The sequence below is a fragment of the Peromyscus eremicus genome, chromosome 1 (assembly GCF_949786415.1).
Source record: "Peromyscus eremicus chromosome 1, PerEre_H2_v1, whole genome shotgun sequence".
NCBI classification, from domain to species: domain Eukaryota; kingdom Metazoa; phylum Chordata; class Mammalia; order Rodentia; family Cricetidae; genus Peromyscus; species Peromyscus eremicus.
This window is the reverse complement of record NC_081416.1, coordinates 17,481,641-17,505,922: the sequence shown is the minus strand read 5'-3', so window position 1 is coordinate 17,505,922 and position 24,282 is coordinate 17,481,641. Positions and strand designations below refer to the sequence as shown.

Below are 24,282 nucleotides of genomic sequence, written 5' to 3'. Positions count from 1 at the left end.
GGTCACGACTTCTTTGGGGGCCAAATGGCCCTTTCATGGGTTCACCTAAGACTATCATAAAACATAGATTTTTTTTTTATAAATAACTTTATTTTATATGCATTGGTGTGAAGGTGTCAGATCCCCTGGGACTGGAGCTATAGACAATTGTAAGTTGCCATGTGGGTGCTGGGAGTTGAACCTGGGTCCTCTGGAAGAACAGCCAGTGTTCTTAACCACTGAGCCACCTCTCCAGCCCCTAGATTTTTTTTTTAACATTACGATTCCTAACTGGCAAAATTACAGTTATGAAGTAGCGCCAAAAATAATTTTATGGTTGGGGATTTAGCTCAGTAGTAGAGCGCTTACCTAGCAAGCGCAAGGCCCTGGGTTCGGTCCTTAGCTCTTAAAAAAAAAAAAAAAAGACACAAAAAAAATATTAATTTTATGCTTGGGGGTCACCACAGCATGAGGAAGTTGTATTGCAGGGTCACAGCGTTGGGAAGGTTGAGAACCACTGCTCTAAAGTGTTAAGCCAGCTCCACTCTGGAAGATGGATCACTGTGTACCTAGGCAAAAAATAGTCTAATTGGCAGGTGCCAACTTTACGAGGATGAAATAAAGCTGTGAGGACAGAACGAAGTCTATTCGGGCCTAGGCTCCCTAACCCCAGCGGGGCTCTTTGTAACTCTGGGACAAGCTAATCTGTAAAGAGTGAGGCAGCTGGCCTCACCTGCATGGTTGAGACACCTGTGTCTGCCCCTACCTGTCCACTTGTTGCTCTGTGGTTACCTAACGGGCCACTCGTCATTTTCAGTGTCCACTATAGTTTTCTACGCATGTCAGTATAAAAGTGCTTTTCTTTATCTAAGATGGGACTATTATTCTCTCTGTCCTTCTGTGTGCATTTCTATTCCTACATGCAAGTTTGTTTATTTACCTTGGAGACTAGAGGCTTGTTTTCTGAACCACATACAATATTTCTATGATTTATGTAAGTGTATTGTGTGTGTGTGTGTGATGTCGCTCTGAGACCTTTAGGAGTGAGGGGGTGTGGAATGTCACATGTTGAGAAGACATGCAGTGTTTTAGATAATGCACGTGCTTGGAGAGAGTATTATATGGCCGTGTACATGCTGACACCAGCAGCCAGGAGAATCCTAAGCCAGACCTGGGCATGTTGAATGTTCAACACTGTGAATGTTGGATGGGCCTGCATATAGTTTAGCCCCAAGAACCCATTGGTATCAACCTATATCTGTTGACAAATCAGTAAGCTGCCCTAAGCCCACCCCTGAGAGTGGCTGGGCCCTAAGGTGAGGGAAACTGAGGCAGAGAGCTAGTCCTTCCCACTCAGGCTGTGGGTAATTTGCAGCTCAGAACTTTTGTATCTCTTTGAAGAGGAGCCTGGTCTCCCAGCTTGGGGATCCGGCCCCCAATCTACCTGCCTGTCCTTCGGGATCTCTCAGTGTCTGTCTGTCTGTCTCTTATTTACTCTAGTCGAGGTATACACTGATCCTGCCCACATTAGAGGAGGTGGAGGTTTGCATCTGGTCTGGACTTTAAGAGGTATGAGGGCCAGAGGGAACATGGTGTGGGGGTTAAGGGGAATAGCTTGGGGGGCGTGGCCAGAGAAATGGGTCCTAAGGGCAGACAGCCAACTGGAGGCAGAGGCTCTGTATCTGGGAGCCTTAGAAAGCTAACAGTCTGTGGGCCTGGATCCCTTCTTCCACCATGGGCCACCACAGAGGTTGTGGGCTGAGGCCTGGTGGCCCAGAGGGTCAGCCGCTCTGTGGATGGGGGCAGTTTTTCCAGCCCTTGGAAAAACAAAGAGTAGATCGGGTAGTAAAACAAAAGCAAAGGAGACCTGGAAGCACCTGACAGCCCTAATTCATCACGGCCCAAGTTTTTTCCTGTGTTCCCATTATATTTGTTTGTAAAAGTGGAAATCAATTTTGAAGGTAATTTTCTGGAAAGAATGGAAGGGAGGTGGGAGGGCCGGATAAGGCAGAGATGGTAAAAGGAAAAATTTAGGCCAGGCACAGCCCAGGGGCAGCTCTTGGCAAGGTGAAAGAAAATTGCATATTCAATCTCCATCCATGAATCTCCCTCACTGCTGCCCGCCTCCTGCTTGAAAACAATGAGGGCTTTTTCCCAGCGCTGGGCAGGGCCTCGGTATCAGCCTCACTTTAACTTCAGGGTCATTAATTCCCTGATTATTGAAGGAGAAGAGAGGGTTTGCAGCGTTCCAAAGGCACCCCCCATGTGATCAGCCACCGGCTGGGGTGGGGGGGGGCAGCAGGGTGAGGTGAGGCACTTCAGAAGGGGGTGGGGAGAGAGGAAATGGGGGAGCCACCTGGACTGGGGGGCAGGAAGCTGGGAGGAGGGTGGCAGAGGCAGTCATTACCGTCTACCTCTGTTGTGGTGTTATTGCAAATTAAAAGTAGCATGTTCCACTCCACAGCTATCTTTGGGGAGGGAGGGGCACCGAGGGAGGTGGGGGATCTTATCATTGCTTCTTCAGCAGACCAGCGGTGGTGTCACCGTGTGAGGTGACATTTGAATTTACAATTCCGCTGAGAAAAGCCATTAATTCACAAATTAACATTTCTCCCTCTCCCTCTCTCTTTAACACTCTCTCCCTCTCTCACATGGATGTGCAAGCAATTGAAAAGACAAAGGAAATAGCCTTAAGGAAGAGACTTTACTGCTAGTCTGTCTGTGCTGAGATTGCTCCCCCTGCTTCCAGATAGATAAACCAATTACCTGAGCAGCTCGGCTCCTGGCCGCCCGGGATCGCCTCCTTTTGTAGACTGCCTCCGTGGCTGCCTTACACTCGTGTATCTCATTAATGGAAACCAGGCGTGCCCTGGTCACCAAACTCTTCCCAGCTGTCCTTTGGAGGAGCCGTGGGAAGAGAACCAGTGTCAGACAAGACAGGCAAGGGAGATCCCGGGGAAGAGGAGACGCTCTCCTGGCCTCGGATCTCTGGGCACGGCTTGCTATGGCGGCAGCTCGGGGTGGGTACGCAGGTGAGCAAGGCTGGATAGGTAGACTTTCTGTGACCTGAGAAGAGTATGGGCCTTCCCCATTGCCCATCGTCTTCTGCAGACCAGTGGGCAGAGAGGAAAGACAGACCCCTGGCATGGAACCCCTCAGAATGGATATGAAGGAAATGAATAGAGGTAGAGATTGTAGACTGAGTCTTGGAGCTTGTCCTATGGGAAGGACACAAGGAAGTTTTGCTGCCTACATGCTGTTTCAATGGGACAGGATACAGCCTGAAGAAACTGGGAGAACCGTTGAGGGGAGTCAGAAGACACCGTAAGGTTGCACATGTTGGTCCAACAGAATGATATTGTACTGATTCTTTAACTTAAGTCAAGCACCTGGGTACAGTTGTGCCCACCTAATCCTTACACACACACACACACACACACACACACACACACACACACAGAGTCTGGGAAAGAGTACAGTAAGAGTGAGCTGGAGAGAGTGGGAGGATGCTATCTGATTCACATCTTGAGAATACTGTAGTCCTCTCTTACTCATAAGAACATATCTCCAAGACCCCTGGTGGACACGTGAAATCATGGAGAGTCCTATATGCCCAATTCTATCTACACAGGCTTTGTTTCTCCCAATGCATACATACAAAAGTTTAATGTATGGATTAGGCACAGTAAAAGATAAACAACAACAATAATTAAAACAGAGCAATTATAGATTGGTACTGTGAAAGTTAGTCTGATAACCGAGACAGCCACTAAGTGACCAATGGGTACAGCATGGGTACACTGAGCACAAGGCTGATTTGTACACAGGGTGGGACTGAGCAGACAGCTCAGGGTTTTATCATGTTACCCAGAAAGATAAACAATTGAAAACTCATGAATTGTTATTTCTGGAATTTTCCACTTAATATTATTTATTTATTTATTTATTTGTTTATTTGTTTGTTTATCTATCTATTTATCTGTCTATCTATCTATCTATTTATTTATTTATTTTATGTGCATTGGTGTTTTGCCATGGGTGTTGGGTCCCCTGGAACTGGAGTTACAGACAGTTGTGAGCTGCCATGTGGGTGCTGGGAATTGAACCTGGGTCTTTGGGAGAGCAACCAGTGCCCTTAACCGCTGAGCCATCTCTCTAGTCCCATCTACTTAAATAAATGGAAGGTAACCGAAGCCAGGAAAAGCAAAAGCTGGACTTAGGAAGAGCTAAGGCCCCTGTGGGTCACACTGGGGTTTTACGGCTTTGTGTGTGCTGAGTACCACCTAGCATGTGTCACGGACTCTGTCTCAGTGCGACAGGTCCCTTGGCCCGAATATGGGAGCCCCCTGTCTGGACAAGTGCTGGGGTTTGACTGTGTTAAACAACACTCAATTTATGTTCATCTCCAGCAAAGACTCAAAACTGGCTACTATCCAGATCAAGAAAGAGTTAAGTTCAAAGGTCACTAGGACTCCAGAGAGAGCCCCACTGTGAACATTCACTCGTGGTTCTGCTTATGGAAATGAGACTGACCGTACCTGCTACCTGCGGCGGTTCTTTTTCCTCTAGCTCGGTTAGATCACATATTTTAGCTGAACTCTCTGGATACCACTGGCCATGAGCCTGTGACTCCTCAGAAGCAAATGCGGGTCGTGTCGATGTTTTGTGTGAGCCTTTGCTGTGGGCTCTGTGCAGAGGTAACTCGTGTTTTTCTGTGGGGAGGTACCGAGTTTAACCACGGCTGTGTGGGATAGACAGGTGCAGGTGTAGTCTAACACTAGAGTTGAAAGCCGAATTGTTATGTTTCCTTTTTTTTCAGCTAGTCTGTGCTGTTGTGGCTCAAGAGTGAGTTTGCTTAAAATGTTCTGAGGTTTCCCACAACGGCAGGCATTGTCTATACATTGTCTATACATTGTCTATGCATTGTCTATGCATTGTCTATACATTGTCTATACACTGTCTATGCATTGTCTATGCATTGTCTATACATTGTCTATACATTGACAGAGAGAACGGAGGGTGGTTACCCCAGGAGAGGAGGTGCTGACTTGCCACAGAGGGGATTGCTTGTATCCCTCTGCTCCTGAACACTGCGTGTAGGTCACACATTCTCTGCAAAGGCATGCATGTCCTCCACATCTTTCCTGTAGTCACCCTCACATGAGAACCCATCATATCGGTATATGTCTTCCATTCCTCATCTTCCCCCAGCAACCGCCCTCCAACCCTGTGGGTGGGGTTGGCTCCTCCCACCCCACTCCCAGCAAGGGCGTGAAGCAAGAAATCCACTGCTTCGGCTCTTCTCCTCCCCACCCCCACCCCAGCACAAGCTCTGGACATAGAAGGGAAGAGCCAGGCTCAGGGCTTTCCCTGGGCCCTGCTGCTTGTGGGCTCACCTTCCTGGGTGCCCTCGTCTTCTGCAGACCAATGGGCAATGGGGAAAGACAGGCCCCTGGCATGGAACCCCTCAGAATGGATATGAAGAAAATGAAAGGGTTGGGAGGTCCAGGATGCCTGCAGCCTCCTAGACTGTTGAGACCAGGCAGCGACCCTTCCCCATCCTGCCTTCCTCAGAGCCAAGGTGGCCTTGGGGCTGTCTGGGACCTCATTTTCTGGCCCACAGTGGTAGAAAAGCCAGACAGTCTGGGAGAGGGTGGGGCCTGGCGCAGGCTGGGAGTCAGTCATGAGCCTCAGAGCCTAGTTGCAGCAGAGCCAGTAATTCAAACCATCCTGACCCTTCAATGAACCCAAACCTGCTGACCTTGACAGCATCACACAAGAGGCCTCACAAACCTGCTGCAGGCCAGCCTTCTCTCGCTCCCTTCCCAGCAGCCCTGTGGCCTGGCTTCCAGGTGGCTCCTCATTTGGCCATCCTTATGAAATGTCAGCATCCCGCCCTCCCCGAGGCAGGCCAGCTTCAAAGCACCCTTTGTGCTCATCTCCACAGGAGACAGGGCGTGGGCATCCCTTGGAGCCTGTGGAGGACCCCCGGCCGTGGCCTTCTCCCATGAATGCAAGAGCAGAACTGGTCCCCCTTCCCTTCTGCTCCACCCCACTTTCAACCTCCCAGGATTAGCTATAGCACATGTACCTGCGCAGTGTGTGTGTGTGTGTGTGTGTGTGTGTGTGTGTGTGTGTGCCCATGCATACATATGTCAGGGTGCATATAGAGGCAGAGAAGGTGATGGAGAAAGAGGGGATGGGGGAGGAAAGAGAAGCCAGAGGAAAACAGCCCTAGGAACCTGCATTAAGGTAAATGCCGTTTATGAAGTTTATGCTTTCCTCCTCAGGAGAGCTGGATTCCATCCAACAGCTTCTCCAAGCTTGCCAACTGGTTCGAGAAGAAAAAAGTGTGGGCAGGAGAGTGAGTAAGCCAGTGACAGAGGGAGAAATGCATGGACACTGTGCAAATGCTCAGGTGGGCGCACACACACACACACACACACACACACATATACACACACACACATACACACACACACACACACACACACACACGCACACGCACACGCACACTATAGGCTGAGAAAGTCTGAGAAGCCAGGACAGAGGGAGAAACGCATGGACACTGTGCAAATGCTCAGGTGGGCACACACACACACACACACACACACGCACACGCACACGCACACGCACACGCACACGCACACTATAGGCTGAGAAAGTCTGAGAAGCCAGGACGGAGGGATACAGATGGTATGGTGCTTGGGAGGAGAAGCTCCAGGAGTCCCTCTTTCCTCCTCTCTCCATACCCACCTGTCATCTCTCTCCCCCCGGGCAGTGTGGCCAGCCCAGACACTTGGCAATATGGGCACTGGGTGGCATGGCTGTATGGTAAACGGAACCAAAGACATTACGGACCACCTGGAGCAGCCAATTTGTGGAAGCCAGCAAGGGACAGTGTGGTCTTGGGCAGTGGGAATGAAGACCTGGCCATGGAAGGGACCAGAATGTGGTACCGCTAGGTCTCCTTGAAATTTACCTCTTCTTCTGATGCTGGGCGATGTCCACATGGGCTCCCTGTAGCTACTAAAGACAGCTACTGCAGTCTTGTAGGGAGAGATTATTGGAGACCTTTGCCTGCTCTCCGAGAATTCTAAGGAAGTAAGTGACTGACAGGGTGAGGCCATGAGAGATCTCCGAGGGACTTACAACCAAGTTAGAGTATCGGCCCTTCCAGACCTTTCTGCCACAGCATGGGGCTTGCTTGTGCTGATGCACACTAGGAATATGTGAGTGAGCCAGAACCCGTAACTTTGTTTACTATTTTTATAACAAGTTTTGTTTTTATTAGCAAATGTTAGCTATAGATAATAGTGGGTTTCATTATGACATCTCATACATGCATATTTTTTATTATATTCACCCCCATAATGTTTTCTTATTCCCCTCCTTTCCTCTAATCCCCTCTTCCTGACCAGTCCCTCTCCTCTTCCATAGTCCTGGTGGGTTGTTTTTTGTTTGTTTGTTTGTTTGTTTGTTTGTTTTTGGTTGTTTTTTTTTGGTTTTTGGTTTTTCTGTTTTCTTCCTTTTCTCTCCCTTCTTCCTTCCTTCCTTCCTTCCTTTCTTTCTTCCTTCTTTTCTTTTTCTTTCTTTCTTTCTTTCTTTCTTTCTTTCTTTCTTTCTTTCTTTCTTTCTTTCTTTCTTCTTTCCTTTCTTGTGTGTGTGTGTGTGTGTGTGTGTGTGTGTGTGTGTGTGTGTGTTGGGTATATGTCCTACTGAGCTTAACCAGGACCCGTAACTTTGGAGAAAAGGGCCTGTGGGAGAGAATGAGGCTGAAAGGAAAGGGTGCCTTGACTCTGACCTGCCAGTGAGATGTCAGCTTACCGCCCCCTCCCCATGTCTGTGTTCAAGTTCTGCCAGGATCCTGGACGGAGGAGAACTGGCAGGTAGAGTCCACAAAGGCACAGAAGGGAGAGAAGAGGGGAGGTAGGGGAGAGGGGGAGGGTGGGCAGGAATTGCTGAGTGTGGAGGATACCAAAGCATCCGGGATACGCCAGGCCCAGAGTGAGGCAGAAACCGTCCAGGGACGGCCTTGGCCCTCTGTCCCCTGCTCTCTCCTCTGCCCTCCCCACTCAGCCCTCCCCTCTTCCCTCCACACATCTTTATTGGTTCTGGTAATAGCCTTGATTTGCATGTCAGGCAAAGCCTTGCTACACACACAAAAAGAAAACCCCAGCCGTGGCGGTGTGGCGGTGTCAGCTCTCGCTGTTGTTCGACAGTGTAAAATTAAATTAATAAAGCCCCCAACACAGGAAAACATAACAGGAAATTAATGGCCTCTGCTGTCGCTCTGATGCAGCCATTTGCAACCCTGCTTTCCGCACCAAAGACTTCATAAATGCAAGCAGTTTCTCTAAACAAGCATACTTAGGACGGCCTGGGATGTAATTTTTCGCCTTGCTTGTGTCCTTAGAGCTAACAAAGCCCCCTTCCCTCTCAGCTTCAGACAGGTTTCGGACTGGGTCTGGCCCAACTGGAGCCCACTGAGGGTTATACCAGGCAGAAGGCCCCAGTCCCTTCTGGAGGGGGTGAAAGGAGAGCCAGGGTCCAAACAGGAACCCCTCACTCCAAAGCCCCTCCTCCCCACTGGCCCCGAGGGCTGCTTCCTCCGGTGGGTCTGTCTGTCGCTCTCTTACCACCTCCTGTGCCTTCCTATTGCTTCTGGCCTTCATCTTCCTCCTCCCCGCCCATCTCCATTCACTGAGCATCTCCAACTTCTTCATACAGGTGTCACATGAGGGGACCAGCTCTGCCTCAGCAGTGGGTAACCTGTGGGCTTTTCTGGGGCGGAAGAGGAAGCTTACTCAAATTGGGCAAAGTAGCCATACTAGTACAATTTTCTGGGGTTCTAGGCTTCCTCTATCCTCCCATCTCTTTTTTCTAGGTTGGCTATTAACCGTGAGGGCCTTAAATGATCAGGCTCACTATCCCTCTGTTCGCAGACAGATCTCAAAGCTGAGAGTCTGTGAGCTGCTGTGGTAAGTAGGTAGGGTATTGAATGCACAGGTTTCTTCTTTGAACTTTGTGCCAGTGTGGGCCCTGATGCCCACTGTGCTGGGCTGAAGGTAGACTGGAAGGGCAGGGCTGCACAGGGCACACAGGCGGCTGCTCATTAAGAGGTGAACCTCCTGGCTGTGTATTCAGGAGGGGTGCAGGGGCATGACCAAAAGAGCAAGCAGGCAGTGGAGCTTGCCTTGGGACTGGCTAGCTCCAAGGACACCTCCCATGTGGACGGAGGCCAGGGGCTGGGAGAGCGTTGACAGGGGAGGATCCCCGATTCTTGAGGGTCATTGGTCTTGCCTACCTTTTGCCATGGAGCCCGCCCTTCCCTCAGCTCTACTTGCTGGGCTGCAGCCTGTGCGTGGACGTGGGACATGGCTGAAGAGTGTCTGCTGCTTACAGCTATGTCTTTCTCTGCTTTGAGGGAAGGGCATAGGACAGGAGCCCACCCCACACCTTACTTGCTCTAGGATGTTTGAGTATTTACGTTATCTCTCACGGTCTTAGTTTCTGGTAAAATATTTAGAGATCATGGCATTTACCAGCACAGTAGTGGTGGTGATAAAGGACCTTCATTCGCTAGCTCCTTCGTTCTCTCTCCCTTCCTGTTTCCCTCAGTCACTTACCCTATTTACCAAGCTCATGACTAGGTTCCTACCCTTGAGAAAGTCCCCTCGCCATCCTGGTCACCTATCTCTGGATTCATGAACACTGAGTCCCAGAGACAGTCCGGCCAAGGCCAGGTACCGCAGAACCACTGCCCTCTCCCGCCGGGAGACTCCACACCCGGAGCGTCGCCTAAGATTACATTCGATTTTTTAGCAGCCGTGTCCGACTCAGGCTCATATTAAGCTCATGGTCAACTAAAACCTCAAGATCTTTTCCACATCAATTGCTCTCCAGCCAGGCCCACCCATTCCGTACTTGTGTAATTGATTTTTTTTTTAACCTAAACATAGGGCATTCCATTTATCCCTGTTGCATTTTCATCTTGTTGGTTCAGGCTCTTAACCCTACCTGATTAAAGTCATTAGGATGTCTTCTGTGTCGTTATCCGAGAAGTCTTAGGATTTTTCCCTCCTCTTCCTCCTCTCCTCCCTCCTCCTCCTCCTCTCCCCCCTTGTCCTCCTCCTTCTTGTTGTTATTCTCCTTTCAAATGAAGAAAATCATGTGACAAAAAAGCGAAGACCTCCTCCCCGTTGTGATACCGTTGAACTAACTCAACAGTCATCAACTATTTCACTTTCCTCTACCCTGTCCTTCTGCTAGGAAAGGGGAGGAGGTGCTTGTCAAATGTTAACATTTACTATATCCACGTTACTGTCTTAATAAATCAGCCAGGGGGGAAATGCCAGTTTAAGCAAATTGAGCACCTGCTAAATAAAGATGCGTGATTGGCTTACAAAGGTAAATGGAGCAGCTCTTGACTTCAAGACGCTTATCATCTAGTTGAGAGGCAGATGTGCATATGCAGATGTGCACACCATCACACAAGCAGAATGTGATTGATGCTGTGATCATGGCAGAAAAGCTGTGAAGAATGTTTTAAAAGATAAAACAAAACAGAGTTATAGCTTCCAGCCAAGGCAATTGGGCACACCATCATGGTGGCAGGGGTTGGCGGGGAGAGCGTTTAATCTAAGCATCAATATCAAGTTAATGTGCCACAACTTATTCTCAGTGAGTGCTTTCAGGTCCTGGTCTGTCCCCTTTTATTTTCTGGCCCCTGCAAATCGGTGGTAAAATAATTTCTTTCAGAAAAATATCCAAAGCTCGAGACTGAAGGTGTTGCAGTGTCGTTTGCAAAATCTTCTTGAAACCAGCCATCTGGACTCAAGGACTCAGCAACAGCAGTTTTAGGATCCTTGGTTCCTCTGAGTACTGAGGTGTAACAGTGACCTGAGAAAGTTAGCCCAGGGCTGCTGCCTGGGCCCTCCCCAGCCCTCTGCGTGCACACTGGGGACTGTTTCCTTTTCCTGGGGAGACAAAGGCGAACCAGGAGTTCACTCTTCCTCTCCCCTCCTCTCCTCTCCTCCCCTCTCCCCTGCCCTCTCCTCCCCTGTCCTCTCCTGTAGCTTAAGTTTTCCTGCCTGGCCCACGGTCAGGGCAAATCTCTCTCACCTGCCAGTCCCACAGCCGCTCAGACCCGACCAAGTAAACACAGAGACTTATATTGGTTACAAACTGTATGGCCGTGGCAGGCTTCTTGCTAACTGTTCTTATAGCTTAAATTAATCCATTTCCATTAATCTATACCTTGCCACATGGCTCGTGGCTTACCGGCATCTTCACATGCTGTTTGTCATCATGGCGGCTGGCAGTGTCTCTCTGACTCAGCCTTCCACTTCCCAGCTTTATTCTCCTCCTTGTCCCGCCTATCCTTCCTGCCTAGCCAACGGCCAATCAGTGATTTATTTACTGACCAATCAGCAACACACTTGACATACAGACCATCCCACAGCACTCTCCTCTGTTCTTCCCTCCACTCCCCTCTTCTCCCCTGTCCTCCCTTCCCCATCCTCTCCTCTCATGACTATCTCTTCTTACCAAGGTTTGAGCCAAGGTACCCTCCACCGTGATCCTCCTCTGCAGGGCAGAGCCCTTGGCACTGTCTCAGGCCCTCTGGGTCTTTGTTTTCCTGCAGGCCTGTGTTACTCTCATCTCCCTCCCTGGCTGTGGTCCTTCCTTCCATCTGTTTTGTGCCCTTTTGGGGGTGGAGTGCTGTGTCTGATTCTAAGTGCAATACATGTTTATTGTAAAATATTTGGACAGGGCAATAAGTTTCTAAAAAAAAAAAAAACACCCAATAATCTACACCCATATTGAGTGACAACCGGTGTTGAAACTAGGTGTATAATTTTGGAGCCTTTTCCCTCTGCATGTGTCACTTTAGATATGTGATTCTTAATTAAAGTTGGAGTGCTGCTATGCACACAGCTTTGTGTCTTGCTAGTTTTACTTAACATTATATAGTAGCATTTTCACATGTCATTACATATTCCTTGAAAACATGATTTTTTTAATGGCTGCATAATCTTCCACTGTTCGATGTACATGTCCTTTTAAAGTCTAGGCTCATCACATTTTAAAGCTTAGCCGTGTGCGGCAACAGTGATTTCCTTAAATGCCCTTCTGGTTCCGCCCTCCCCTTCTCCCAGGCCCTTTACTTCGTCAGGTTGCTCATTTAAGCTTAAGGAGGCAGAATTTCATCTTTCAGAGCGTCTGTCTTCCGTGGAATTCTGTCTTCTTTTTTAGAATCTCTTGACATGGAGTTTCATGTGTATTCTTCCCTCCTGTGGGATTCCCCCAATGTCCCCCTCCTCTACCGGCTTTAGACAGGGTCACTTTCTCCCCAGATTCCCATCATTGTCTTTAATTCATTTTTCTTTCTTGGCCAGAGTCAACGGATAGGACAGGTGACCATTTCTGTGACACAGAAACACTACCTAACTTCTCTGAGTCTGCGTTTTGTTTTGTTCTGATTTTAAATCTCTAAGATGGAATCGGATTAAATCATCTTCAGGTCACACTTTGCAGCTGGAAAGTGTGATGTCAAATCCACAGTGTCAACCACTATTATTGCCTCTTTTTTTCCTTCTGAAAGGTAAAATGGGAGCGGGGCGGGGAGGCAAGTTCAGGGCTCACCCATCTTTGTTTTTGGAATTCAACGAATCAGCCAATATTTGAGATTGCACATATCACGCTCTATCCTAGGTTTATAAAGATGAGAAAATGTGGAGTCTCTGCCTCCAGAGACAGTTCAGTAAAGAGACCAAGCATAGCAATGTAACTGTGCCGCATACAGAGTTTACTTTTGGCTCTGACACTTATTGGCTATGGCAAGTAGTTTGGAGCAGTCTTATGGGCTATGATAAGTAGTTTGGAGCAGTCTTATGGGCTATGATAAGTAGTTTGGAGCAGTCTTATGGGCTATGATAAGTAGTTTGGAGCAGCCACCTGTCTTGGAAATGCCTCAGTTTTCCCAGGTTATAAGCTCAGCTTCCAGAGGCACATCTCTGTGGTCTGGCTCTGCCTTCCCTGTCATTCCTCAGCTACCTCTCTGTGACCTTGGGAAAGTCCTTTAATTTCCAAACTTCTATTTCCTTACCTATGACATGGGTATAATAATAGAAGCTCCCTGATGGAGTTTTTCTTATGAAAATTGAATGTGTTACTACAGTGAAAATTCTGACATGAGCACAGATTGTACACTTAGAACATGCTATTGTTCTGAGTTAAATCCACGTGTTCTGTTAAGCATAGTGTTTGGTATCAACCAGAATCTGGGTCCACGTTATTATTATTTCTATAGCAGGGACTGAGAGAGGGAAAGCTAATGTTGCTGTAGGATGACCCCCAGCCTTCTTGTCTGTATCTAAGGAAACTCAGCATAGAAAAGCTCACGGGACTTGTCCAAGGTCACACGGAAAGTGAGCAAGAAAAGCCAAGATTCAGTCCTGGGGAATGTTACATCTATTCCAGGGCTGGATCTTGGCTTAAGGATGTTACATCTATCTATTCCAGCCTTGTTTTAAGATCCCTAGCATAGTGTCCCCAGAAGTAAGTAGGTATGGGTAGGCACAGCAAGCCTGAGGCCAGGATTACTCTCAACTACCCCAGTCTCTCACCCTATGATGCTTAGAAGCTGGGTGTGGCGAAAGGTAGCATGTGGGTTTTGCCAGGCTGGTGGGCTGGGCAGACCTAACATTGCCCAGAGCCAAAACTTTGGGCCAGATTCCACGGGCTTCCTTTCTGTTATTTTGTGGGTTTTGTTTGTTTGTTTTGTTTTTATTTTTGTTTTTGAGACCAGGTCTTACTACATAGCTCTGGCTGTCCTGGAATTCACTCTGTAGACCAGGCTGGCCTCGAACTCACAGAGATCCACCTGCCTCTGCCTCCCAAGTGCTGGGATTAAAGGCGTGCGCCACAACACTCGGCTTTCCAAGGGCCTTTTCATGAGCGCCAAGCTTATTTCAGGGTTCATGGCCAGACCAAACTCCAAGTTGTCCCTCTTAAGGTGGGAAGCAGTGGGGTACCACATCCTCTTTGCTGTCCAGGCCCCTGCAGCACAGTAGCATCTCCTCTGTCCTCCCTCTCCCCTCCTCCCTCCTTCTCGCTTGTTCCAGGCTTCCCCATCTTCTCTTCCCATCTCTCCCATGTCCATTTCCCCATTTTCGTCCCATCTAGACTCCTTCCCCGATACCCCTTTGTCTTCTCCCCTCTCCTTCCGCCTCCCCCTCCCTTCCTTGCTTTTCTCCCAGTACAAAAGGCACCCTAGTTCTGGGGAGCAACCTCATTCCCTGTTCCACTCTCAGATAGGGTCCTCAAATGGCAGCCCAAACCTGTCCGGGTCCTGCTGTGCCACTGCTGTGGGGGGTGGTGCTGGGGCTGCACAGACAGGCTGCCCTGAATGACAAGAGGGGATATTGATCGCATTCTGAACTCAGCCCAGCAGATAGAAGGTAATTAATGACTCCATTTGCCTCAGTACCGGGGAGAACAATTGAGTTTGAAACTACAACAACTGGCAGCCGGGGAGACTGGGGGACAGGCTGGGGTGAGCCCTTCTGAGGGGGAAGGATGTGGAGGACATGCGGTAGAAGAGTAAATTTAATGCCCCTGCGCCAACCAGCGCTGTTTTCCTCCTTTACCCATCCCTTACACGCTTTCCCTCCTATACCAGTTCTTGAGGTCATGTTGAACTTTTCCAGAGCTGTTTTCTTGTTTGTAAGATTGAACGGTTGGGATCTCTTTCTCGGGGGCTCTGTGAGGGCTAGAGGCAGAGTCTGTCCAAGAGGGCAGGAAGTGAGCAGGAAGATGGCTGTGGTGGCAATGGCCAGAAGACAAAGCAAACGACTTACTAGGAAGAAACAGACATTTCTGACTTCAGATCTGGGCTTTGCTACTTATCAGCTATGTGATGTTAGACAAAGCAACTTGCTCTCTGAGATTTATTTCTTTATCTGAAAAACAGTGATGATGGTGATAATGGTGATGATGATGATGATGACGATGATGATGATGATAACAAGAACCAGTAAAGTTGAACAGATTTAATAAGTATAGGTGAACTCATACTGTTGGTTGGCCCATGACCAGTGCACCTTTGTGTTTGGGCTTAGAAAACTAAAGCTCAATGCTAGCTTGCTTGCCTAGCATATTCAAGGCCCTGAGTTTGGTCACCATCTTTAGAAGAAAAACGTTAATACTAAAGCTATATAGTTTTTTTCTGTGATACAAAGTTTCTTGGAGGTTGGAGAGATAGCTCACTGGTTAAGAACATGGACTGTTCTTATAGAGGACCAGAGTTCAAGTCCCAGCACTCAACTGAGCATCTCACAACTGCCTGTAACTAACTCTCGCTTCAGGGAGAGCCAGTGCCTCTGACCTCTATAGGCGCCTGCATTTGCATTCACATACTCTCACACAGGAAGAAAACCCATGCCTACATAGTGTTAAGAATGAAAATAATCAGCTGGGCAGTGGTGGCGCACGCCTTTAATCCCAGCACTTGGGTGGCAGAGGCAGGAGATCTCAGTGAGTTCAAGGCCAGCCTGGTCTACAGAGTGAGTTCCAGGACAGCCAGGACTGTTACACAGAGAATCCCTGTCTCAAAAAACCAATATATACATTCATATATATATATATATATATATATATATATATATATATATATATATATAATTTTAAAAGCTCAAATCAGTCCTGTTTGCTGGGATTTAGTGTGCTGTCCAGCTCACCTCACCCTGAAGGTGTAGACTTTAAGGAACCTTGGTGCCCTCTGACAAAAGAAATAGCTAATCCTATCCTGCTCCCATAACCCACCTCTCTTTGGGTGAGTGCATGGCTCCATCTATCTCCTTTCCTTTGCATTGCCCACTTTTGGAATTCAGGTGAAAGTAAACACAAGGAGGAAAGGGTATATTTCTCCTTTGTCTCCAGCTCGAGTCACAGTATTTAGTGACTTCCCACTCACCAAGCTGCTGAGACCTCACTGGGTATTCCCATTTGTGACTGGCCACATTTAGGGTTCTAGCCTGGGGTCCAGGATAAGGTAGGGTCTGTTCCAGAGCAACCCAGGAACAGATGAGGTGACAGTATTGATGGGATAAGGCTGTCAGGGGGTGGTCAGATGGAGGGGAAAGACATTTCCCTTCTTTCTTTTCTTTTTGGGCACAGTGTGTGTGTGTGTGTGTGTGTGTGTGTGTGTGTGTGTGTGTTGGAAATTGAACCCAGAGCCTTGAGTACATGGTCCATCACTAAGCTCTCCTGCTAGTCCTGAGACATTTTAAAATAAAGATTCTAGAAGTAATACATGCCTCTGTACAAAGCCCAGACAATGTAGGAAAGTGTAGACAGAAAGAAGGTAAAATGGCTTATGATCAGGAAGAAGCCACTGTGACCGTGTTGGGGTCATGACCTTTGCATTCATGGTTGTCCTTTACACGGAGGCTTCCTGCTCTGGAGCTGAGTGGGTAGTGTTGTCTAACAGTTCAGCCTACAGCTTAACCTTTTCTGAGGAACTTCCTTGTGCTGGGGTCCCTGGTGGATACGCCCTAGATCCGACCGCTTACCCTTACCTAATCTGTACTTCAGTGACTTTGAACCTTAGTCTTCTCGAAAGTTAGAAGAGGATTAATTGCCAGCAATGTTGGAGGATTGTTTGGAAGCCCAAATAACCCAAGATCTGTGAAGACTTTGTGTTAGGTGTTCAATAAATAAGGAGTCAAAGAAGATAATATGGGCTTAATTAATTCATCTCTAGCCTGTCTGTGCTCCCTAAAGGACTTGCAGTAAGCCCATCCTCCTTGGAAATAATCACACTATAGTGGAAAGAGCCCCTAGAATGGCCGCAGGCCCGAAAGCCCTACCACCCAGTTATGGGACCTGGGAGAGCTGGCCTCTTACCTCCCGCTCACCCAACTAGTCTCCACAACCATAACATGATAAATGCAGCACCCTAATCACCTGAGCAGTATGTGCTCAGCCAGCACATACCACAGGGGTTAGCCTCACTGCAGGGAAAAGCACCAGCAAAGAACTGCAGATGTACCCTGAATAGGGCCAAGTGACCCTAGACCTCTGGGCTCAGTACCTAGGCTTCAGAGTAAAGTAATTTAGGAGACAGGCTCTCATATGGGACCTGGACTCAAATCCTGACTGTCATTTACTATGGTCACAGTCTTTAACAAGCTACCTAATGTCCTCTGTCTTGGTTTCCTTGTACATAAAGTAAGTGCCACGGTGTTTATTTCGCAGCATTGTTGAAAGGATTAAAGGAGCTCTGGAGTACAGAAGCATTGCTTTTAGTTTTTAGTTCCTTTGAGATAGGGTCTCCCTAGCTAGCCCCTGCTGGCTTGGGACTCACAATGTCCCTGCTGTAACTTCCTGAATCCCGAGAGTCCAGGCAGGCACTGCTATGTACAGCTTTATAATTCTTTTCATTATTTTGTTTGTTTGTTTGTTTGTTTGTTTGCTTTGTGGTACTGGAGATTGGATCCAGGGCCTCGAATGTGCTGTGTAAATGTTCCCACTGAGCCGCGTCCCCAGTCCAAGGGGCCCCCATCCTTGTGCAGTAGTGGAGTGTCTGGCAGGGGCCGGGGGAAGCTGGAGTGACTTCTCCATCAGTGGTGACTATCAGGCCAGCACATGGTCCTCTCATAAGATGGAGGGAGGCTTAAGAAACCTAGAGGAATATTATCCAACCTCTCCCTAAAAGCCAAGCCCGAGAGCTGAAAAGAATATTGTAAGTAGGGATTGTTCCAGAAAGTCCAGAACATACAGACACCATACTCCAGCCTTCTTGGCACAGGGAGTTTAAATGTTGACTCACGTAGATTCTGAGCCCTTTCCTGGAGTGGCTTCTGCCACCTGTTCTGGGTGGTAGCCCTTTGATTCCAAGGCTAAATTCCCAGGAACAATGTTTTCCATTAGCTCAAGGTACCGTGGGTAGTGGTACTGCTCAGGAACGGTGTTTTCCGTTAGCTCGAGGCACCATGGGTAGGTGGTACTGCTCAGGAACGGTGTTTTCCGTTAGCTTGAGGCACCGTGGGTAGGTAGATGGTATTGCTGAGGCAGCAAGGACTTCCAGGGGATGGGAGCTGACGCTGCCAGAGGCTAACAGGGAGTGGGCTGACCTGACAAGTGACAGAGTGTGCTTGTGCTGGACCAATCAGCTGAGACTGGCCAGTCTAGAAAATTTCTGCCAGGGGTCTCATTCTGAGTACCACAAGGGAGAGTCTCATTCACTCATTCACTCACTCATTCATTCATTCATTCATTCATTCATTCACGTAACGAGTACCTGATATGTGTCATGCCTAGCATAGAGTTACAGAAATGCATGGTCCCTGCCCGCAGGAACTCAGAACCTAGCTTCTTGGGCGGGGAATTGTCCTTGCAATCGATGCTAACTACTCTCACGTGTTCCTTCCCTCTCACTCGAAGGTCAGGACTCAATTCTGACTCTGCCAATGGTTGCACAGCTTTGCCAGATAGCCCTTCAAGCTCTGACTGGTCCTCGCAATGGCCTCTGCTCCAGACTGCCTGAGTGCTCTCTCCATCGCTTCTGGGGGTCACTCCAGTGAGGAGCACTGCCAACCGCTTTATTTTACTCCACTTTCCCACACGTTCCTTTGACGCTTCATCTTTCTTTCTACTCTCTTCTCCTTTTCCTCCTCTTCCTAGTCTCCCATCACCCCCTCCAGACTGCTCCCCAAAGCTGGACACTCAGCTGTGACACCAGGTTCCATCCTCTGCCAACCGTCTTGTCCAGCACCTCCCAGTTTCTGGTGTAGAAGGTCTCTTCTGTTTCCCTTCCCCCCTTCCTGCCCTTGCCCTGCTTCTCTGCTTTCTCCTTGCAGAAGCATCTCCTCCTGGCACCTTCCTGGCCCATGGTCCCTCCCACTTCCTTTCCCTGCTCTGTCTGCCCTCTGTCTGCCTTGACTCCTCCCTACTTCCTTCATTCCCAAAGGAAGGGCACCATCCCTTTCATAGAGCATACCAGGGACAGCCCAGGCCTGTGGCTGAGTTGGAGGGAGATGTCTCCCTGTCTCCCCACCAGTAATTACACTCACTGTCTTCTCCCTGCCCTGTAGCTCACCTCTCTCTCTCTCTCTCTCTCTCTCTCTCTCTCTCTCTCTCTCTCTCTCTCTCTCTCTCTCACACACACACACACACACACACACACACACACACACCACCACCACCACCACCACGATTCCCTCTACCATACTTCACTGCTCATCAAAACTCCACCTTTCCAGATGAAGATGCTTCCTCATGGCCTTTCTTCCCACTTAGAGACCGCCCCCCAGGACTCCCCCAGCCTAAGGTCAGAGTTCAAGCTCTGTCCTCCTGTGCCAGGCGCTCACACTTTCATGCTACCAGTCCCCTACTTTTCCTGTCTCCTTCCTCTGCCCCCACCTCCCAGTGCCTCCTCTTCCAGGAGCTGGCTTCCTCTTTCCTTCCCTTCCAGCCCCCCACCCCTGCTTCCCGCCGTCGCTGCTTCTGTAACCTGTCTCACAACCAGGGCCAGTGTGTACAAAAAAATAAATAAATAAAAAGGTCAGTGAGTGGAGGGAGCAGCAATAACCCCTAAAACAGTACTATCAGTGGAACATGATTGATCAATTGAATTCCATAGCGGCTGAAAAATGTGGGATTAAGTAGTGTATTATACGCACAATGAGTTGAGGCATGATGTTCATTTCAAGTTCATTTCGCCGGCCTCTGCCACCAGATCAGGCAATCAATAGGGGCAGCAGATATCATATATCACCTCTCTGCGGGCTGGGGAGAGAGCACCATAATCTCTCGCAAATTTAGAGTGACAGATTTGTCAAGATCTGAAGGGCCCCTGAATAAATGAAGGCAAAGAGACTCCTCCAGCCAGTGACCTGAGGACAAAGCTTTAGTTCAGCTCCTACACACACACACACACACACACACACACACACACACACACACACACCTCGGTCACAGGGTGAGGCAAGCCACACACAGGCATGCACACAAATCCACAGAGAGGCATGAAGTGGATCTTGCCATGTGTGTGCTCACACTCACACACATATTTGAACGCATGCTCACAGATGAATGTACCTTTTACTCCCAGGGCCCTTTCAGTAGGAACAATAAACACAACGTCCGTCCCGTGATGCTGCTCTCACTCGGCCCTAGCAGCAGGGCTCCCCCCAGAAGGCAGGAAGGCCGCAAGCAGAGACAGTTGGGCACCGCAGGCAGGCAGACAGTGGCAGGCCATGGAGGTGTGCATCCTGGAAAGAGGCATGCTCACGGGAGAAAGGGGACACGGGCCCACAGTCCTCGTGTGCCTGTGTTCTTTCAAAAGAGATTCATGCTGTCATTCAAACTCACCAAGACCCTTATTCGCGCAGATGTTTACATGTACATGTATATGCACAGAGAACACTCACACAAAGGGGAAAATAGCATACTGTATTCCAGTCCCCCTACAGGGTCACACATGGTTCCAGAACCATGCAGAAAAAAATACAACTACCAGGTCTTACATCCACAAGAACCCGGGAATGCCACCAAGGCTGCCTCTGCCCACTTCTTAGTGTCTCTCTCTGAGTGTCTTTCGCTCTCTCTTTCTCTTATTCTCTTCCCTTCTCTCTCTCTCTCTCTCTCTCTCTCTCTCTCTCTCTCTCTCTCTCTCTCTCTCTCTCTCTGTCTCTCCATATTTTCTCTTTACCTCTCCCTCGCCGCCGCCGCCCTCTCCCCCACCCCACACACACACTTTCTTTGCTCCTGAACAGTATGGTGGGAAGATGGGAGGTCCTTTTGGAAAACAGTGCCTTTTGCTCCATCTGGGAGGCCAGCAAGGGAGGACGGCTGTAGATTGAGGTTAATCAATATGTAATACTTTCTATGGTCTCCCAAATGATACTGTACGATGTTACTGTATATAATGCAATATTGATTATATCATATCATATAATCACCTATAAACTGATATATATAACAGTCCCAGAGGAACACCCTAGGCCCTAAAGCACAGGCTGGCCCCAGGCCCAAGGCTCCCTAGCTTGTCATGGGCTGAGGAAAGCTAAGGAACGGCGGGCTGGGGCTGGAAGGCCAGGAGAGTTGCTGGTGAGGGCTCAAAGGGGCTGTTGGACAGGCTCTTTGTCCTCAGCATGCTCTAAAAGCTCCAAGCGACCAAACGCTGGAAGCAGGGACAGATAGGGCAATGAGCGGCCGAGGTGGAACCTCACTTGGAGACAGGACTGCCTTCTGGCCAGAAGCAGGCTCTAGTGGTCACCGCCCGGCCCTTTTCCATTGAGCAAGTCTTGACTCCTAGTGGAAACCTGATGGAATAGCCAGCCAGGTGTCCAGGGAGCTGGCTCTTACTGAGGCCTGAGCCAGAGCCCCCCAGAGGAGAACGGTGGCCAGGTCACAGCAGTTTGCTGCTCTCTGGAGTCTATTCAGGGGTGCCCAAACAGCACATGACTCCTCCCAGCCAGTGTCCCCGAGCTCTGCTTCCAGAACCCCTCCTCCTCGGGAGTAGTTCGTTACTTTACCCAGCCTGATTTGTTGATTTTCAACCCCTGGAATCCGTGGAGCTGAAATTTATCTGAACCCAGTTCAATTCTCCACAGTAATGCCTGTCTGAGAACCCAGCCCCTCCCCCAGACGACGCAGGCTGGGGGATGGGTGGAGGTGCTGGGAAAAGAAAGCCTTGGAGACAGCTTCATGGGACCCCCTGGCCCCACCTCTTGTCCACCCAGCTATGACCTCCCTTCTTTCAGGGCTCTGGCTTCCTCAGCCAGGTCTCTGAGGAGGGGCTGGCCTCCCAGGCCCCTAGGCCCAGGCCTCCAGCCTCCTCTAGCTTATGGACCGGAAGGAAGAGACCTTAGCGGGGTCCCAGGGTCCCGAGGTCCAGAGCCAAGTACACAGCCCTTCACCCACTGCATCCTTCCTTGTTTCTGCTGGCCTGGTGCTCGTGCCTGAAGTGTTTATGTGTTCCCCAGATGTGTCCGAGGGCTCCGTCCCTAATGGAGACTCCCAGAGCGGTGTGGACAGTTTGCGGAAGCACCTGCGAGCCGACACCTTCACCCAGCAGCAGCTGGAAGCTTTGGATCGGGTCTTCGAGCGTCCTTCCTATCCCGATGTCTTCCAGGCATCAGAGCACATCAAATCAGAACAGGTGAGAGGGGAGCTTCCTGTCCACCCGGAACCGAGAGGAACTGGGCAGAGCAAGGCCCCTCTCACACCAAACACCCAGCCCTGCACATGTTCATACGGCTGCCATGTGTGCAGTGAACACCACAGCACAGACCTATGTTAAGGCAGAGTGAAGAAAAATAATGTCAGCATGTAGTCATGGGAAACAATAAGATCTGGTGAGAGGATAAATATTATCTCTATTCAGTTTCCAATGCCTCATGAAGGGCAATGTGTCGTCCCTCAGTTTCCCCACCCTAGCTCTGCATTCTGGGATCCTGGTACGAGAAAGACAGAAATATCCTCTTGCTGTGACCCTTGCCCTGCCCCCACGAGGTCCTACAGAAGGTCTGTGAAGATCCTCTTGTCCTGTGTCAGAGGGGAACCCACCTGTGCCTCCTCCCTGATCCGCTGGGAACCCAGGCCAGCTGATAGCTGTCTCAGTCACCCACAATGCTTACAGACACAGACGAGAACAGAGCACATGACATAGGCTGGCACACAGGCGACATCAGCAAAACACACCACCCAGAAACAGATCCCCAGGGACCTCACATTTCAGGGCTAGCAGGATGGCTTAGAGGGCAATAGCATTTGCCACCCAACGCTATAAGCCTGCCAGCCTGCATTTGGTCCCCAGACCCTACATAAAGGTGGGAGGGAAGAACTGACTCCACAGAGCTGTCCTCTGACTTCCACATGTGTGCCATGGTATGACCTACTCCCCACACAATAAGTTTTTCAATTGTAAAAATTAAAAAAAAAAAGACTTCCCATTTCCCACTATCGTTCACCTGCCCTTCCCACCCCACACAGTACTCACTATGTAACCCAGGAGTCCTGCAAAGCCCATAAATGCACACACTTCCCAGGTCACCCTCTAGCTCAACAACCCTCTAGCACATGTCTCCACCCACACACCAGTATAGCCCCCCCTCCTCCCCCGCCCCAACCAGCCTACATATATGGCCTAGGACAGGCCTTCAACTGCAGCACAACCCAGCCTGCTGTGCATACACTTACATTGTAGGCTCACACACACGCACACACTTGGACACTGGCAAAGCCTCTCCGGCTCCACACAGCACAGTCGCACTCTAAGACTCCAACAGCTCCTAGTCTCTCTACTTTCTCCCCGCCCGTCCTTTTATCCCGTAAGCTGTTTGTCTTCATAAAACAAAAATCAAAAGTCTTTTTAAGGTGCCCTGAGCTATAAACCAACAAAGGAGGAGCTGGCCGAGGCGGGCGGCTCAGTGCACCCTCCCTGAGTCCCCGGCTGTATTACAATGAATAACCTTTATTTACTTTCATTAGACTATTAAACACCAGCACAGTCATTTTTCCCCCTGAAACTCGGAGCAGGGCCCATAAAGCAAATCCGAAGCCTAATTGAGTTCATTTTAATTTCTCTCCGATCACAGCGAATTACTCTGGTGATAAATCAGGGGGCAGCTTCACCCCCAGTAGAAGGCCTAATTTGCAGCTAATTACAAAACTGATTTCTACAGGAAGATCAATACGAGAAGGAATTGGAAATGACGAGGCAATCCCGTCCAGCCAGGGAGGGGAGGGGGTCCTCTGGGGGGGCCAGGAAGCGGAAGGGAAAAAAAACGGACCCGAAAGAGCAGAAAATCAGTTTTAATTTAACGTAATATTAATCAGAGCAACTTTTCCTGCTTTGTGCGGGCTCCTGGTCTGCCCAGCTCCAGGGTCTGGCTTGGTAGTGGTTGCAATAAAAAGGCAATTACCCAAGTGTTTCGGGCAGGACACCCTTTCAGACTCAATGGCTGGCCCCCTCCCACCCTTCTGTTAGCCATGTGGACTCTCCCCCTCCCCAATTTCATACCCCAGTGCACAGGCAGAGAGCAAGGGGCCCATGGGGCTGTCTTTGTTTGTTTTTTAAAAAGGGGCGCCCATACCCCATCAGGCAACCCAGCAGTGCCAGGTTGGAGGCCCACTAGGCCCTTCCCCCAACAGCTACCTCAGCCATGTGTCAGGGAGGGTCCACCTCTGCTCCCCAAGGCTCCTGCTCAGAGGAACCTGAGCACCCCACACTTCTCAGTGAGGGGATCCCTACTGTGACACTTCCTCCTGGAGCGTCTTAGGCAAAAGATG

At 49.4% G+C, this 24,282-nt stretch overlaps 1 protein-coding gene across 3 annotated transcripts in view; it reads left to right on the top strand.

The window, feature by feature from the left end:
• The window catches only part of Pax2 (paired box 2), an 81,298-nt gene that overhangs the window by 38,362 nt on the left and 18,654 nt on the right, over positions 1-24,282 (top strand). For all 3 annotated transcript variants that reach the window (XM_059257524.1, XM_059257515.1, XM_059257506.1), the window contains exons 6-7: positions 1,480-1,548; positions 21,975-22,150. In XM_059257524.1, coding sequence (XP_059113507.1) covers positions 1,480-1,548; positions 21,975-22,150 — 245 coding nt within the window. The remainder of the gene's footprint in view (positions 1-1,479; positions 1,549-21,974; positions 22,151-24,282) is intronic.